The 16,862-nt window shown below is 41.5% G+C and overlaps 1 protein-coding gene across 1 annotated transcript in view; it reads right to left on the bottom strand.

The window, feature by feature from the left end:
* The window catches only part of usp54a (ubiquitin specific peptidase 54a), a gene marked incomplete at its 5' end in the record, with an annotated part of 62,019 nt that extends 46,158 nt beyond the window's left edge, over positions 1–15,861 (bottom strand). The window contains one exon of the mRNA XM_084153235.1: positions 15,715–15,861. Within this exon, the coding sequence (XP_084009361.1) occupies positions 15,715–15,861 (147 nt within the window). The remainder of the gene's footprint in view (positions 1–15,714) is intronic.
* Between the last annotated feature and the right edge of the window lie 1,001 nt (positions 15,862–16,862).

The following is a 16,862-nucleotide window of genomic DNA, read 5'->3' as shown; positions in this document are numbered from 1 at the left end:
TTTGTATGTGGCTGCTATGAAAGTGAACTGTGTTTGCGTGTGATCAGAGGTGTATTCATTCCGCCGATTCTGTTGAAAAACATTTCTTAAACGGAAACAAACGGAACGGGGTTAAACATACCTGAATTTGTCCAATAGAAACTCTTGTTTGCAACTGTTGGACTAATGATTACACCCTAGATCAGCTAGATGCAGGCCAAGAGTGTGCAAGGCGGTATTGAATGTGTCACTGTCTGTCACCTTGATAATAAAAAAATATTTCGACCTGTGCACCTACATTGTAAACTTTCATTCATAGGCTAGGTTGTAGCAACCTCATGATGGGTATAGGGAACATTTTTGTATCATGTAGTAGCCTAAACCTATTGATATTACATTGAGCTGGGTGAATGGAATATGAATGACAGTCATCCAATACGCTGTAATAGAAATAAGGCCATGGTCATAAACAAATAATTGTCCTCATCATCTTAAACGGCACCGACCGCCACTGATAGGAAGGCCAAAGGAAGACAGGTGTCTGTCTGTATGGTAACATGGGACATAGCTGCTTGTTACTGCAATGTTCCAGCCCTTTCCCTCATCCTAATCAGATGTCAGAATAATACGACAACTCTACTCCTCATCTGAGCACAGACCCAACTACTACAATTCACAAACGTGCCATTTCTACTGGCCCTGTGAGGCCCTGAGGTATTCCAAGCATACATCCTCTTGATCACTTTGGTCACAATTATACAACACTTGCATGCCATCCTAAGTCAGGCAAGTGAAGCTCAACATATTTGTTCCCAGGTTTGCGTGTCCTTGTTGGACTGCGGAGTGTAGAGGAGAGGGTTGTTAGGAAGGCACACGGCACAGATGTACAGATGCTGATCTCCTATTGGCCTCGAAGCATCTCCCGGGCCCGTTTCTGTACATGATATGGAAATGAGAGAGGCAGGAGAGCATGACAAAGTCATCCCGACTGGACAGCTCTGGAGGAAAGTGATAGCCCAGCAGAAAAAAAGAGCCGTCGTTGACTATTTGTTTCTGCATTATCATGAAGTGCATGTGAAAAAGAGAAGGCAGGAAGGAGAGAGGAACTGATGGAAGGAGAGAGGGAGGGAGGAGAGAGATGGATGGAGGGAGGGAGGAGGGAGAGAGGAACTGATGGAAGGAAAGGGGGAGGAGGGAGAGAGGAACTGATGGAAGGAGAGAGGGAGGGAGGGAGGGATGGATGGAGGGAGGAGGGAGAGAGGAAGAAGGGCTCTGTTGAACCGCAGGACATCTGTTTCCTGAGATGGGATGTCAGGTGATATATTTCTCATGTTTTCCCAACACTTAATCAGAACTATGGACAGTCTATATATCGTTAAAAAGAAGGTGTGGTGCTCAAAGCAACTTTAGGAAAAATGTTAGGCTAGAAACATGACCAAATCAGACAGAGCCAAATTGTGCAAGTAATTACTATAATCAAAACAAACACCACAAGGCTATTCTGAACAGCAGACAAATGCTCAACTCAAGCTGTTAACTCAAGTCTCCAGGGATGATTAGGACACAGGAAGTACTAAGCTGCCACCAGGAAGTAGGCATGCTTTGCTTTGTTTGCTTGCTCGAGTCGTGACGGGAAATGGGTTATGTAATAGTTGTTTTTTCTTTCCTTCCATCTCAAGCCCTAGAACACATGAAAGACAGATGCCCAAATACCCAACACACAGGACCACTAGATTGGACAGATTTCCATCTGATGAAGTTTTCAATCTGGAAAACATTTACTTGACAGAGGGATGCCATGGGCTGCTTCTTTTCCGATATGGACTATCAGACAGTATTGTGGAGCTGTCCTTTGGCAAAATGAATGTCCTATTTCAAATGGAACTTCAGCGCTAAATCGGACATCTTATAAAAGAGTGATATGATTTCCCCCTGGGATTTATAGGACATTCAATGAACCTTTCAATGCAGTGTGACTTCCATGCTCCCGTGCCCCTTTCTTTTTTCAACACGGCTTCAATAGGAGCTACTCAATTGCTTCATCTATTAAAACCAGATATGCACAGACAGTCACAACACAGACCATTTGCTGTGGTTGTCAGCCCCATTTGTGATCAGTCTGGATGAGAGCAAGGGAAATGAAGAACACAGAGAAAACTGAGTGGCAAATATTTTAGCAGAAAGATTGTTCTTCTATAAGAATACATTAACATATTCAAATGAATGAATAAATCATTGCAAACTGCCGCCCCTACTGTACATATTAGGCTGTAAATTAAATAGGCCTAGATGCTCAATGCCGGGTGTTAGGAAAAGAGACACTAGAATGTTGCAATCAATCTAAAGATACTTTATACATGTTTTCATTGTATCCTGTTTAAATCTTACATATCAGTCTTGACATTTATTTTAGATTCCTTTCACATGATAGGAAGCTAATTAACTAAGGCCAGAAGGTCCTTAATCTTAAACATGACCCATGACTCATGTGTGTGAGTTACACTCAGATAGGTGTTTACAAACACAGGGGGTGTCTAGACGCTACATTTCTCCTACTCTCATGTTTTCCCCTCTCCCATTTCCTGTAACTCAACTGGTTCTTATTATGTGCCTCGGTATGAAGGTTTTACTTTCAAACATTTGATGAAGAATGTGAACTCAAACTAAATGGCCTTTTGTGCGTCCCTGCATAGCATGCCTCAGAAACTCAAAAGACCATGATTAGATAAAACTGTAGCGGTGATGTTAGAGAGGGGTAAAGCTAAAGATATTTGTTCGGGCCTCAGGCATGTATTCACACTGCCAACGAAAAAATAAGAAAGTACATGTAGGATTCGGTTCCATCACTGACTGATGCTCATCCACATAGCGAAGAACTTGTAATTTAGTGCTTAAATCATCTCTCAAATGTAGGTACCTCAGATCCTCTCCTCTAAGCAAAGATAGAAGGGCAGGTATGTACCTCAGGTTTCAATAAACCCTTTCACCCAGGGACAGTAATTAAGCAGAGTCCTGCAGCTACCAGAAGTGGTTTCTGGGCTGAACTTTATATGTTAACATGGTGGGTTCTAGACATCAATCAAAGTGTTTTGAGCTGTAGCAAATTAACATTAGAAAACATACTTAAACTCAGAAATAGACTGAAATTAAACCATTCTAATAGCATATAGCAATATGTACATGTCCAGATTACACTTTTAAATGCAGTGGATTGCAAACCTTCTGACATACAGTACACTCTTTGAAAAAAGGTGCTATCTAGAACCAATTTGTAAGTCGCTCTGGATAAGAGCGTCTGCTAAATGACGTAAATGTAAATGTTCTTCGGCTGTCCCCATAGGAGAACCCTTTGAATAACTATTTTTGGTTCGAAGTAGAAGCCTTTTGGTTCCAGGTAGAACCCTTTTGGGTTCCACGTACTGTACCTGAAACCAAAAAGGGTTCTCCTATGGGGACAGCCGAATAACCCTTTTTTCTAAGAGTGTACTTCCAACTCAGCATAGAACTTATTTGCTTAAATACTTTTTATATGCCCATATTCAAATGTTCCAAAATTATTTCATTTTCAACAAAGCTATGCCTGTTAAACCATGTGTAGGTAAAAAAAAAAAGCGACAATATCAGAGAACTTAATGAAGCCTAGTTAACGTACAGCATTTAATTTCAGACAAAAATTGACTGTTTTCGCCCCCGGGCTTCCGATGAGCTGTTTCAGCATATTGTTATGGCTCCCAGCAGCAGACAATACATTATCAGCTCCCCCCCTCTGTCTCCTTACTCATAACTGACACTAATTTGTAGCTTTGGAGGTATTATCAGTCGTCTAAGCCCCTGTATTTCTATATGGCTGATTATATGGTAATCCAAAAATAGAGTGAAAACTAATGACAGGTTGTTTGGCTAGGTAATTATGGTGTGTGGCATCATCTGTCTGCCAATTGTTTATGGGGACTAAAAGCTTGGCTTAAGTCACAGGCGACTGACTGCCTGGCAGGCACCATATTAAACTATGGAAACGCCCATTTCCCATTTCCCCCGAAGTACGGTGTGAGTGGGTCCTCCCAGTCAAGCTGGCAGTGCCTGGCCAGCAGTCCTATAGAAGGCAATGGTAGAACCACTTTCTTAAGCCACTTCTGTGCTTTTTCAGGCTGAGTCCATCTGGATGAGAGAGTGGAGAAGAGTCTCCCACCCACTACGTCAAGTAAAGTGTCTATGAGTACACTAATGAGAGGCTGGTTATCCAGGCATTTCATAAGACTCAAGCCTACTTCACCAATAATTTACTTAACATGAGTCCTTCAAGGATGACTTGGTGACTTGTTGGTGTGGTGACTTGCAGTGCTTGAATTTGAAGACGACTACATAATGGTTAGTTGTCCTGTAGAACAAATGAATTGCTGTTATTGTTGTTTTATATTTATCAATGGATTGACATTGTATGGGACAACATGAGAATCTGTAATTACAGTAATGCATCAGTAGAGGGATTAGTCAGGAACAAAGGCTGATTATAATGAGATCTAGCATTTAGTTTCATATCACTGACAGCTTGGAAATTGGACTAATCTGAGAATGTGGGTATGAGAAGCTAAAAGTATGGGAAGCAGACTCCGAGTGAAGAACATTACCACACTGAAATATTCAAAGCTACACTTGGCGCATGAAGTTCTGAGAACATACTGGGTGTGTGTATTATGCTATATTAAATGTATTGTTTCCCCCTCTCTGTCATGTCAAGTGAGGATACTAACACGTATTTCAGAGAGTTGTGTTCCACTATAGTTTCCGAAGGGTGCCACACAAAACTAGTCTATTACTGTCTGTTAATGTCCGTAATCACTGCTCCTCCCCTGAAGTGTCACAGAAGTCGAACTTTTTTTCCATAACGTTATCGAGCAAATTAAGAAGGAATGTCAACATAACTTGTAGCGACGTCAGAAGCAAAATTCGGTTTCCATCAAAATAATAATTATTGTGAGTTAATGTGACATAATAAAAGAATTTGCATACGTCGCAAGAGAAATTATGATTCGGCCTTATTAAACTCGACAGATCTTTTTACATCAAAGGATGTCGATTTAACTCGTTTGACTGCTAGGATTGTACATAAATCCCTTTGCGCATGTGCATAATTATTGATAAATCCGACAGGAGAATTTTTATTATGACAGTTGGACAGAGGATCTCAAAATCTCTGTGCAAGAAACACTTTCACTAACTTAAATGTATTTAGATTTTTTTGGCCAATTGTGCCTTATTCTGTGCTAGGGTTAGGCAGTATCCAGATTGTCATACCGTCATACCGTTTCTGTACCATACCGGGGTGTATGGTATTACCGGAAGTGCACACAAGGGGCGCTATAAAAACAAAAAAATGCACAAAACAATTTAGGCAGCAGGGATCGTGATCCAGGAGGGTATTGAATGTCTCTGCTGTAACCAAGAAGCTCGATCTTGACATCTAGCCACTGCTCCAGCTCCTTCAAGTTGGATGGGTTCCGCTGGTGTACAGCAATCTTTAAGTCATACCACAGATTCTCATTTGGATTGAGGTCTGGGCTTTGACTAGGCCATTCCAAGACATTTAAATGTTTCCCCTTAAACTACTCGAGTGTTGCTTTAGCAGTATGCTTAGGGTCATTGTCCTGCTGGAAGGTGAACCTCCGTCCCAGTCTCAAATCTCTGGAAGACTGAAACAGGTTTCCTTCAAAAATGTCCCTGTATTTAGCGCCATCCATCATTCCTTCAATTCTGACCAGTTTCCCAGTCCCTGCCGATGAAAAACATCCCCACAGCATGAAGCTGCCACCACCATGCTTCACTGTGGGGATTGTGTTCTCAGGGTAATGAGAGGTGTTAGGATTGTGCCAGATATACAGTTGAAGTCGTAAGTTCACATACACTTAGGTTGGACTCATTAAAACTCGTTTTTCAACCACTCCACACATTTCTTGCTAACAAGAAGTTTTGGTAAGTCGGTTAGGACATCTACTTTGTGCATGACACAAGTAATTTTTCCAACAATTGTTTACGGACAGATAATTTCACCTATAATTCACTGTACCACAATTCCAGTGGGTCAGAAGTTTACACACACTAAGTTGACTGTGCCTTTAAACAGCTTGGAAAATTCCAGAAAATGATGTCATGGCTTTAGAAGCTTCTGATAGGCTAACTGACATCATTTGAGTCAATTGGAAGTGTACCTGTGGATGTACTTCAAGGCCTACCTTCAAACTCAGTGCCTCTTTGCTTGACATCATGGGAAAATCAAAAGAAATCAGCCAAAAAATTGTAGACCTCCAGAAGTCTGGTTCATCCTTGGGAGCAATTTCCAAACGCCTGAAGGTACCACATTCATCTGTACAAACAATAGTACGCAAGTATAAACACCATTGGACCACGCAGCCGTCATACCGCTCAGGAAGGAGTCGCGTTCTGTCTCCTAGAGATGAATGTACTTTGGTGCGAAAAGTGCAAATCAATCCCAGAACAACAGCAAAAGACCTTGTGAAGATGCTGGAGGAAACAGGTACAAAAGTATCTATATCCACAGTAAAATGAGTCCTATATTGACATAACCTGAAAGGCCGCTCAGCATGGAAGAAGCCACTGCTCCAAAACTGCAATAAAAAAACCAGACTACGGTTTGCAACTGCACATGGGGACAAAGATCGTACTTTTTGGAGAAATGTCCTCTGGTCTGATGAAACAAAAATATAACTGTTTGGCCATAATGACCATCGTTATGTTTGGAGGAAAAAGGGGGGAACTTGCAAGCCGAAGAATACCATCCCAACCGTGAAGCACGGGGGTGGCAACATCATGCTGTGGGGTTGCTTTGCTGCAGGAAGAACTGGTGCACTTCACAAAATAGATGGCATCATGAGGAAGGAAAATTATGTGGATATATTGAAGCAACATCTCAAGACATCAGTCAGGAAGTTAAAGCTTGGTCGCAAATGGGTCTTCCAAATGGACAATGACCCCAAGCATATTTCCAAAGTTGTGGCAAAATGGCTTAAGGACAACAAAGTCAAGGTATTGGAGTGGCCATCACAAAGCCCTGACCTCAATCCTATAGAAAATGTGTGGGCAGAACTGAAAAAGCGTGTGTGAGCAAGGAGGCCTACAAACCTGACTCAGTTACACCAGCTCTGTCAGGAGGAATGGGCCAAAATTAACCCAACTTATTGTAGGAAGCTTGTGGAAGGCTACCCGAAACGTTTGACCCAAGTTAAACAATTTCAAGGTAATGCTACCAAATACTAATTTAGTGTATGTAAACTTCTGACCCACTGGGAATGTGATGAAATAAATAAAAGCTGAAATAAATAATTTCTCTCTACTATTATTCTGACATTTCACATTCTTAAAATAAAGTGGTGATCCTAACTGACCCAAGACAGGGAATTTTTACTAGGATTAATGTCAGGAATTGTGAAAAACTGAGTTTAAATGTATTTGGCTAAGGTGTATGTAAACTTCCGACTTCAACTGTAGCATTTTCCTTGATGGCCAAAAAGCTCAATTTTAGTCTCATCTGACCTGAGTACCTTCTTCCATATGTTTGGGGAGTCTCCCACATGCCTTTTGGTGAACACCAAACGTGTTTGCTTATTTTTTTCTTTAAGCAATGGCTTTTTTCTGGCCACTCTTCCATAAAGCCCAGCGCTGTGGAGTGTACGGCTTAAAGTGGTCCTATGGACAGATTCTCCAATCTCCGCTGTGGAGCTTTGCAGCTCCTTCAGGGTTATCTTTGGTCTCTTTGTTGCTTCTCTGATTAATGCCCTCCTTGCCTGGTCTGTGAGTTTTGGTGGACGGCCCTCTCTTGGCAGGTTTGTTGTGGTGCCATATTCTTTCAATTTTTTAGTAATGGATTTAATGGTGCTCTGTGGGATGTTCAAAGTTTCTGATATTTTTTTATAACCCAACCCTCATCTGTACTTCTCCACAACTTTGTCCCTGACCGGAGAGCTCCTTGGTCTTAATGGTGCCGCTTGCTTGGTGGTGCCCCTTGCTTAGTGGTGTTGCAGACTCTGGGGCCTTTCAGAACAGGTGTATATATACTGAGATCATGTGACAGATCATGTGACACTTAGATTGCACACAGGTGGACTTTATTTAACTAATTATGTGACTTCTGAAGGTAATTGGTTGAACCAGATCTTATTTAGGTCCTTCATAGCAAAGGGGGTAAATACATATGCACGCACCACTTTTCCGTTATTTATTTTTTTGAATTCTTTGAAACAAGTTATTTTTTTCATTCCACTTCACCAATTTGGACTATTTTGTGTATGTCCATTACATGAAATCCAAATAAATATAAATTTAAATTACAGGTTGTAATGCAACAAAATAGGAAAAACGCCAAGGGGGATGAATACTTTTGCAAGGCACTGTATCATTTCATTAAAATCTCAGTTTATGATTGTAATTCAACTTTGCCATGGTTTGCTTTGCCATGGTATAGCCCCTGATAAGCCTATCAGATAGCCTAAAGTAGCCTACACAGCAAATGTACAAGTGTTAGAATCTTGGTGTTAAGGTAAAAAGTGTTGTGTTATATCTGAGTGTTGATTAAGGCTGTCGAGAGTCGTCTGTTCTTTCAACCAATCGATTGGTCAAAATTTCTAAACGTGTATTTTTCCATAGACACATCCTATGTGTTTTAATAAAATCAACTATATGCACTGAGCTTGTCTGATGCTTTAAGTGCACTGTTTGAGGAAATCATTAAGACACACAAATGACTAGAGGGAGTCCGACCGCAATTGTTTTGATTGTGCCGGGCCGGGCTCAGACTGTGTAAAAAGAAAAACCGCTAGTGACTGTGTGACTAGCACCCATTGTCTCTCTCTCCTCCCTGCTGCAGCGACCACCACAGAACATCAACAGTGTTTATCACGCTGTCCGGGTTGCTGAAGCTGCAACATAATTACAGCCATTTCTGACTGAAAAGTTATGTTTAGGAAAACAATTCCCTATTGCCTTAACCCTTGCTCTCTTTACGTGACACATGTATGCATCTCATGCACGTGACCAATAGGACCTATAGCATATCATAATCACGTCAATAAATTGGATATAACAATCTCCAAACACTGTCACATGTGACAACAAAATGGATGCAGAGGACATGACAAATAAACTCCATACGGGGGAATGTTTAATGGTTGCTCAGGAGGTAAAGGGGAAGTCAGATGTGTGGAATAAATTTGAGTAGTTGTGTAAAATACTGGAGATCAAGAAAATAAGGTAAGGAGCAAGCGCTGCGTGCATATTATGTGTGCCAAACAGGTGCTGTTAGATTACAATATAATTTTTCTGACCATTTGGAACCATGTAAATAACACTAAATACATTATATGCGTACCAGAGAGTCTGTTTTAATGTTGTTGTTGTTGTTGTTGTTGTTGTTTTTTAAGCCTTTATTACAGCAAAGACTGAAAACAGTCACATGCATTCGTGAATGCAATTGCCGAAATGGAACAGTTTATTTATTGTTTACACTAATTATTCAAGGTTCGCTTTGTTATTTTATTTTAAAGCTAAAATGCTTGATTGCATTTCAAATAAGGAATGACTCATACAGTGAGGGAAAAAAGTATTTGATCCCCTGCTGATTTTGTACGTTTGCCCACTGACAAAGAAATGATCAGTCTATAATTTTAATGGTAGGTTTATTTGAACAGTGAGAGACAGAATAACAACAAAAAAATCCAGAAAAACGCATGTCAAAAATGTTATGAATTGATATGCATTTTAATGAGGGAAATAAGTATTTGACCCCTCTGCAAAACATGACTTAGTACTTGGTGGCAAAACCCTTGTTGGCAAAACCCTTGTTGGCAATCACAGAGGTCAGACGTTTCTTGTAGTTGGCCACCAGGTTTGCACACATCTTAGGAGGGATTTTGTCCCACTCCTCTTTGAAGATCTTCTCCAAGTCATAAAGGTTTCGAGGCTGACGTTTGGCAACTCGAACCTTCAGCTCCCTCCACAGATTTTCTATGGGATTAAGGTCTGGAGAGTGGTTAGGCCACTCCAGGACCTTAATGTGCTTCTTCTTGAGCCACTCCTTTGTTGCCTTGGCCGTTTTGGTTCATTGTCATGCTGGAATACCCATCCACGACCCATTTTGAATGCCCAGGCTGAGGGAAGGAGGTTCTCACCCAAGATTTGACGGTACATGGCCCCGTCCATTGTCCCTTTGATGTGGTGAAGTTGTCCTGTCCCCTTAGCAGAAAAACACCCCCAAAGCATAATGTTTCCACCTCCATGTTTGACGGTGGGGATGGTGTTCTTGGGGTCATAGGCAGCATTCCTCCTCCTCCAAACACGGCAAGTTGAGTTGATGCCAAAGTGCTCGGTTTTGGTCTCATCTGACCACAACACTTTCACCCAGTTCTCCTCTGAATCATTCAGATGTTCATTGGCAAACTTCAGACGGGCCTGTATATGTGCTTTCTTGAGCAGGGGGACCTTGCGGGCGCTGCAGGATTTCAGTCCTTCACGGCGTAGTGTGTTACCAATTGTTTTCTTAGTGACTACTGTCCCAGCTGCCTTGAGATCATTGACAAGATCCTTCCGTGTAGTTCTGGGCTGATTCCTCACCGTTCTCATGATCATTGCAACTCCACGAGGTGAGATCTTGCATGGAGCCCCAGGCCGAGAGAGATTGACAGTTCTTTTGTGTTTCTTCCATTTGCGAATAACTGTTGTCACCTTCTCACCAAGCTGCTTGGCGATGGTCTTGTAGCCCATTCCAGCCTTGTGTAGGTCTACAATCTTGTCCCTGACATCCTTGGAGAGCTCTTTGGTCTTGGCCATGGTGGAGAGTTTGGAATCTGATTGATTGATTGCTTCTGTGGACAAGTGTCTTTTATACAGGTAACAAACTGAGATTAGGAGCACTCCCTTTAAGAGTGTGCTCCTAATCTCAGCTCGTTACCTGTATAAAAGACACCTGGGAGCCAGAAATCTTTCTGATTGAGAGGGGGTCAAATACTTATTTCCCTCATTAAAATGTAAATGAATTTATAACATTTTTGACATGCGTTTTTCTGGATTTTTTTGTTGTTATTCTGTCTCACTGTTCAAATAAACCTACCATTAAAATTATAGACTGATTATTTCTTTGTCAGTGGGCAAACGTACAAAATTAGCAGGGGATCAAATACTTTTTTCCCTCACTGTATGCTTTGTGATGACATTAATAAAGTAATGATTGATTGATACAGTAGCCTATATAAATATTGAAATATAGGCTTATAAGTCACTGCATCGCAGTGCTAACTGTGCCACTAGAGATCCTGGTTCGAATCCAGGCTCTGTCGCAGCCGGCCGCGACCGGGAGACTCATGGGCGGCGCACAATTGGCCCAGCGTCGTCCAGGGTAGGGGAGGGAATGGCCGGCAGGGATGTAGCTCAGTTGATAGAGCATGGCGTTTGCAACGCCAGGGTTGTGGGTTCGATTCCCACGGGGGGCCAGTATAAAAAAAAAAAAAAGATGTATTCACTAACTGTAAGTCGCTCTGGATAAGAGCGTCTGCTAAATGACTAAAATGTAAAAATGTAAATGTATTAAGACTAAAAAGGATGCACATTTAGGCCTACAGCTCGATGGTGGTTATAAAAGGCTGCTATACTAAACCTAGTAATGATAATGACATTTCTTATTAGTATAATGATGAACATAATAATAGTAGTAATAATAACAATAAGAAGGAGATCAAGAAAAAGGAGGGTTATTATTATAAATATTATTTTTCTGACAATTTGGAACGGTGTAAACAACATTTACATTTTACATTTTTGTCATTTAGCAGACGCTCTTATCCAGAGCGACTTACAGTTAGTGAGTGCATACATTTTTATTTTATTAATTTTTTCATACTGGCCCCCCGTGGGAATCAAACCCACAACCCTGGCGTTGCAAGCGCCATGCTCTACCAACTGAGCTAAATAATACCAGAAAGGCTGTTCTAACAAAAAAAGTGTAAAGCCTTCATTACAGCATAGCAAAGATAAAAAATAGCCGAATTTGCGATATTGTTTATCCGACATGTTGTGGTTGCATGAGGCTTGGTGCTCACGGAATCAGTAGGCTATTAAACAAACAGGCAACAGAAGCAGGATCTGTCTTGTTTCTGTAGATATATATGGATGATAAATAAAGCCAGGCACATTTAACAGTTAGGCTACTAAGTTGGGGTTTCCTCTCTCCTTTTCTTAGACAATTAAGGCATGGGCTGTTTTCTCGTCTCCTAACCCCGCTGCTGCTTCCGCCGCATTGTTCTCAACACCAATATGCTGGTTAATATTGCTATTATGCACACAGCAACATGGTCTAGGGAAAGGCGCCAATTCAACAGCACACTGATGTTTCTGAACCGCGGACAGCGACCGCTATCAAACGCGGGAGAAAGCGCATTTCTTATAAAATAATATTATTATCACCATTGTCCTTATCCATATTCAATTTCAGTAGCACATGTCTTAGAGTGATGGACTGTGCCATCCCCACAGCCTCCACAATGGATTAGTCCACTCAGACATTACTTTTTTTTTTTTTGCTACTGCTCGACTAAAGAAATCTCGGTCGACCAACAGCCTATCGACAAACAAATAAATGGGGTCAGCCCAAGTGTTGATTCTGGTGGGGTTAACACCAGTGGGATTGAAATTGCCCCCACATATAGTGAATAAATTAAGTGTTATTTGAATCACAGTGGAGTCAACACTGTGTGGTGTTGTTGTTACTCGACTGTGTTGAGTTCATTTCCGTTAACTCTCTGAGTGAAAAAGACGTGGGAGGGGCCTCTATAATTTTTCCCAGAATGCTTTGTTGCAGGTAGATTTTTTGAATAATTTGTTTTAATATCTATATTTCTGCATGCATATTGACTGATTAATTGATCTTATACTATACAAAGATAAATAACTTTTCTAAACTAATCCAATCTGTAAGGGGTTGGATTTATTGCACCCGTTACTGAGATGGTTGTTCCAGTTTAGATGGTTTAGGTAGTCTTGTTTGTTGTGTCCTTAACAATAGCAGTCATTCTGAATGCAGGTTGTGGGTGATAAAATATTCAAATTGTTGGATGTCCTCCCTCTGGCTGGATTCCATAAGGAATTAATAATCACTTCACAAACCAGTTTATTGTGACTTGCAGGTCTGATGTGGCACATAAACCAAGATTTTAAGAGCAAAATGTTGAGGATAACAAGGCAATAACTAAAGGCCTTATGAAATGCATAATATATAAAGGGTTGACTTTTAACTCAAACACATTCACTTAGGCAGTCACTCACTTGGTGAAGGCTTCAGGAATAAAAGTTATTGAATACAACAACTATGTCTCTGTCAATAACAAACACAGTCATGGGTGGGTATCGCTCATGTTCAATTGAAAGGCATGCTGGGAAATATGCAAATAAGGCTTTACAACCTACAACGTTAAAAGAACCTCCCCCACCAAAAAAAATACTGTAACACTACATGAGTTATTCCCTAACACTAAAGTCGGAATTTGCAACACCCATGGTGTTAGGTACCAACACTCTAGGGGTGTTAGTTTGTGAACACTTTGAGAAGTGTTAGTTTAACATTATTTTGGTGGGTCACATATACAGTTGAAGTCGGAAGTTTACATACACCTTAGCCAAATACATTTAAATTCAGTTTTTCACAATTCCTGACATTTAATCCTAGTAAAAATTCCCTGTCTTCGGTCAGTTAGGATCACCACTTTATTTATAATAGTAGAGAGAATTTATAATAGTAGAGAGAATTATTAATTTCAGCTTTTATTTCATTCATCACATTCCCAGTGGGTCAGAAGTTTACATACACTCAATTAGTATTTGGTAGCATTGCATTTACATTGTTTAACTTGGGTCAACATTTTCGGGTAGACTTCCACAAGCTTCCCACAATAAGTTGGGTGAATTTTGGCCCATTCCTCCTGACAGAGCTGGTGTAACTGAGTCAGGTTTGTAGGCCTCCTTGCTCGCACATGCCTTTTCAGTTCTGCCCACAGATGTTCTATAGGATTGAGGTCAGGGCTTTCCAATACCTTGGCTTTGTTGTCCTTACGCCATTTTGCCACAACTTTGGAAGTATGCTTGGGGTCATTGTCCATTTGGAAGACCCATTTGCGACCAAGCTTTAACTTCCTGACTGATGTCTTGAGATGTTTCTACAATATATCCACATAATTTTCCTTCCTCATGATGCCATCTATTTTGTGAAGTGGACCAGTCCCTCCTGCAGCAAAGCACCCCCACAGCATGATGCTGCCACCCCAGTGCTTCACGATTGGGATGGTGTTCTTCGGCTTGCAAGCTTCCCCCTTTTTCCTCCAAACATAACGATGGTCATTATGGCCAAACAGTTCTATTTTTGTTTCATCAGACCAGAGGACATTTCTCCAAAAGGTACGATCTTTGTCCCCATGTGCAGTTGTAAACCATAGTCAGGCTTTTTTATGGTGGTTTTGGAGCAGTGGCTTCTTCCTTGCTGAGCGGCCTTTCAGGTTATGTCGATGTGGGACTCGTTCTACTGTGGATATAGATACTTTTGTACCTGTTTCCTCCAGCATCTTCACAAGGTCCTTTCCTGTTGTTCTGGGATTGATTTGCACTTTTCGCACCAAAGTACGTTCATCTCTAGGAGACAGAACACGTCTCCTTCCTGAGCAGTATGACGGCTGCGTGGTCCCATGGGGTTTATACTTGCGTACTATTGTTTGTACAGATGAACGTGGTACCTTCAGGCATTTGGAAATTGCTCCCAAGGATGAACCAGACTTGTGGAGGTCTACAATTTTTTTTCTGAGGTCTTGGCTGATTTCTTTTGATTTTCCCATGATGTCAAGCAAAGAGGCACTGAGTTTGAAGGTAGGCCTTGAAATACATCCACAGGTACACCTCCAATTGACTCAAATGATGTCAATTAGCCTATCAGAAGCTTCTAAAGCCATGACATCATTTCCTGGAATTTTCCAAGCTGTTTAAAGGCACAGTCAACTTAGTGTATGTAAACTTCTGACCCACTGGAATTGTGATACAGTGAATTATAAGTGAAATAATCTGTCTGTAAACAATTGTTGGAAAAATTACTTGTGTCATTGTAACACTCTGGCTCTATGGACGTTTATATTGAGCCAGGGTTGTTCATTTTCTTGTGTTTGGGTGTATTTCATTTGGTGGTGTTGGGGATGGGTGAGTTTCATTTTGTTTGTATGTAGTGTGATTGGTTAATGACTCCCAATCGGAGGTAACGAGTGTCAGCTGTCGGCTCGTTATCTCTGATTGGGAGCCATATATATTCTGTGTGTTTTCACCTTTGTTTTGTGGGTTATTGTTTCTGTGTTGCTGTTAGTGTGTTTCAGTATTTTGAACTTCACGTATCGTCATTTGTTGTTTTCTTCGTGGTTGCTTTAATTAATAAAGTCATCATGTTCACTCGCAACGCTGCGCATTGGTCCGCTCCTTCAGACGATCGTGACAGTCATGCATGTCCTAACCGACTTGCCAAAACTATAGTTTGTTAACAAGAAATTTGTGGAGTGGTTGAAAAACAAGTTTTAATGACTCCAAACTAAGTGTATGTAAACTTCCGACTTAACTGTAATTTCTAAGAAAGTCTTGAATTTAAAATTCAGATAAAAAATGTGCTGTGTGCGCGTGCAAGCAGGCGTGTGTGTGTGTTTGTATCCCTACCTGCAATGCGCTGTTGAGGAAGCAGCTGTTTTGGCCCGGCTCATTGCTGAGTCCTTTACTGGGGGCGATGGATGTCATGGTGCGTGGGGTAAAGATCCCCTGCAGCCCACCGCTTCCGGACGCAAAGTAGTTCCTCTTCCAAGACATGGTCCTGGCTGTGAGTCACCTCTTCCCCGGGATCAACACTCAACAGTCCGCCCCCATGACAAAATACACAGGGCCATCTTTGCAGAGTGGCAGAAAAAAACTGAGTGAAAATCAGTGGGTGTCGAAAAAGGGCTAGAGGGACAAAAAATCAATACAACTGTGGTTAGTTTTTCCAATGGTTTGTTTTGTCTGATGGAGTCCAGAGACTAATGTTCCTATTGCAATATTGGACAGGGTGTGTCCTGTCTAGTCCAGTCTTCAGAGAGAAAAAGTGAGTGGAATCTTCTCAGGGTACAACACTTATCCTCTAGCTTTCACACTCCCTCTCAGTCTCCTTCCTACCCTCTTTCTTGGACTCGTTTGTGGAATGTCACAGACGTCTGACACTAGGGGCCTTGTTGATGGTAGTTGTTGTTGCTGCTGCAAGTGTGTCGACCTTCACTGGTGTCTCCTGCACAGCCAAGTACAGCCGAGTCTTCGCTCCTCAACAACAGAAGCTCTTTACAGAACAGGCCAAAGGGGAGAGAGGTGAAAGTTCACACTTCAGCAGATCTGCAGGGGGACAAGAAAATAGAAGTTTATGAGCGGGCTCCTCCCCCAACCACCTCCCCTCACTGGTTTTATCACTCTCCCACACTAGATATATTTACGATCAAGACCCACTCTTCTAGTCAACGTCAAATTTCTCCTCCAGTGCTCTCCCTTCCCTACCAATTCAATTCAAAGGGCTTTATTGGGCCCTACCTCTTTACTCTCTCGATTTCCACACACAGTATGCAGATGTCTCCACTATCACCATGGTGGAAGGGGAATAGATTTGCTGACAGTCATCCCATTTGAGGAGAGTTAAGACAGGAGTATAGGATACAGCTCAGTCGAAGCCCACCCTCCACTGGGTCTCCACACGCTCTGCACAAGTGTCTGGGACTCCAATCCCTCCAATTATGATAAAGGGGAATAATATATATACACTGAGTGTACAAAACACTAAGGACACCTGC

This window comes from Coregonus lavaretus (genome assembly GCF_964263955.1).
Source record: "Coregonus lavaretus genome assembly, chromosome: 36".
Lineage (NCBI taxonomy): Eukaryota > Metazoa > Chordata > Actinopteri > Salmoniformes > Salmonidae > Coregonus > Coregonus lavaretus.
This window is presented reverse-complemented; position numbering and strand designations above follow the sequence as displayed.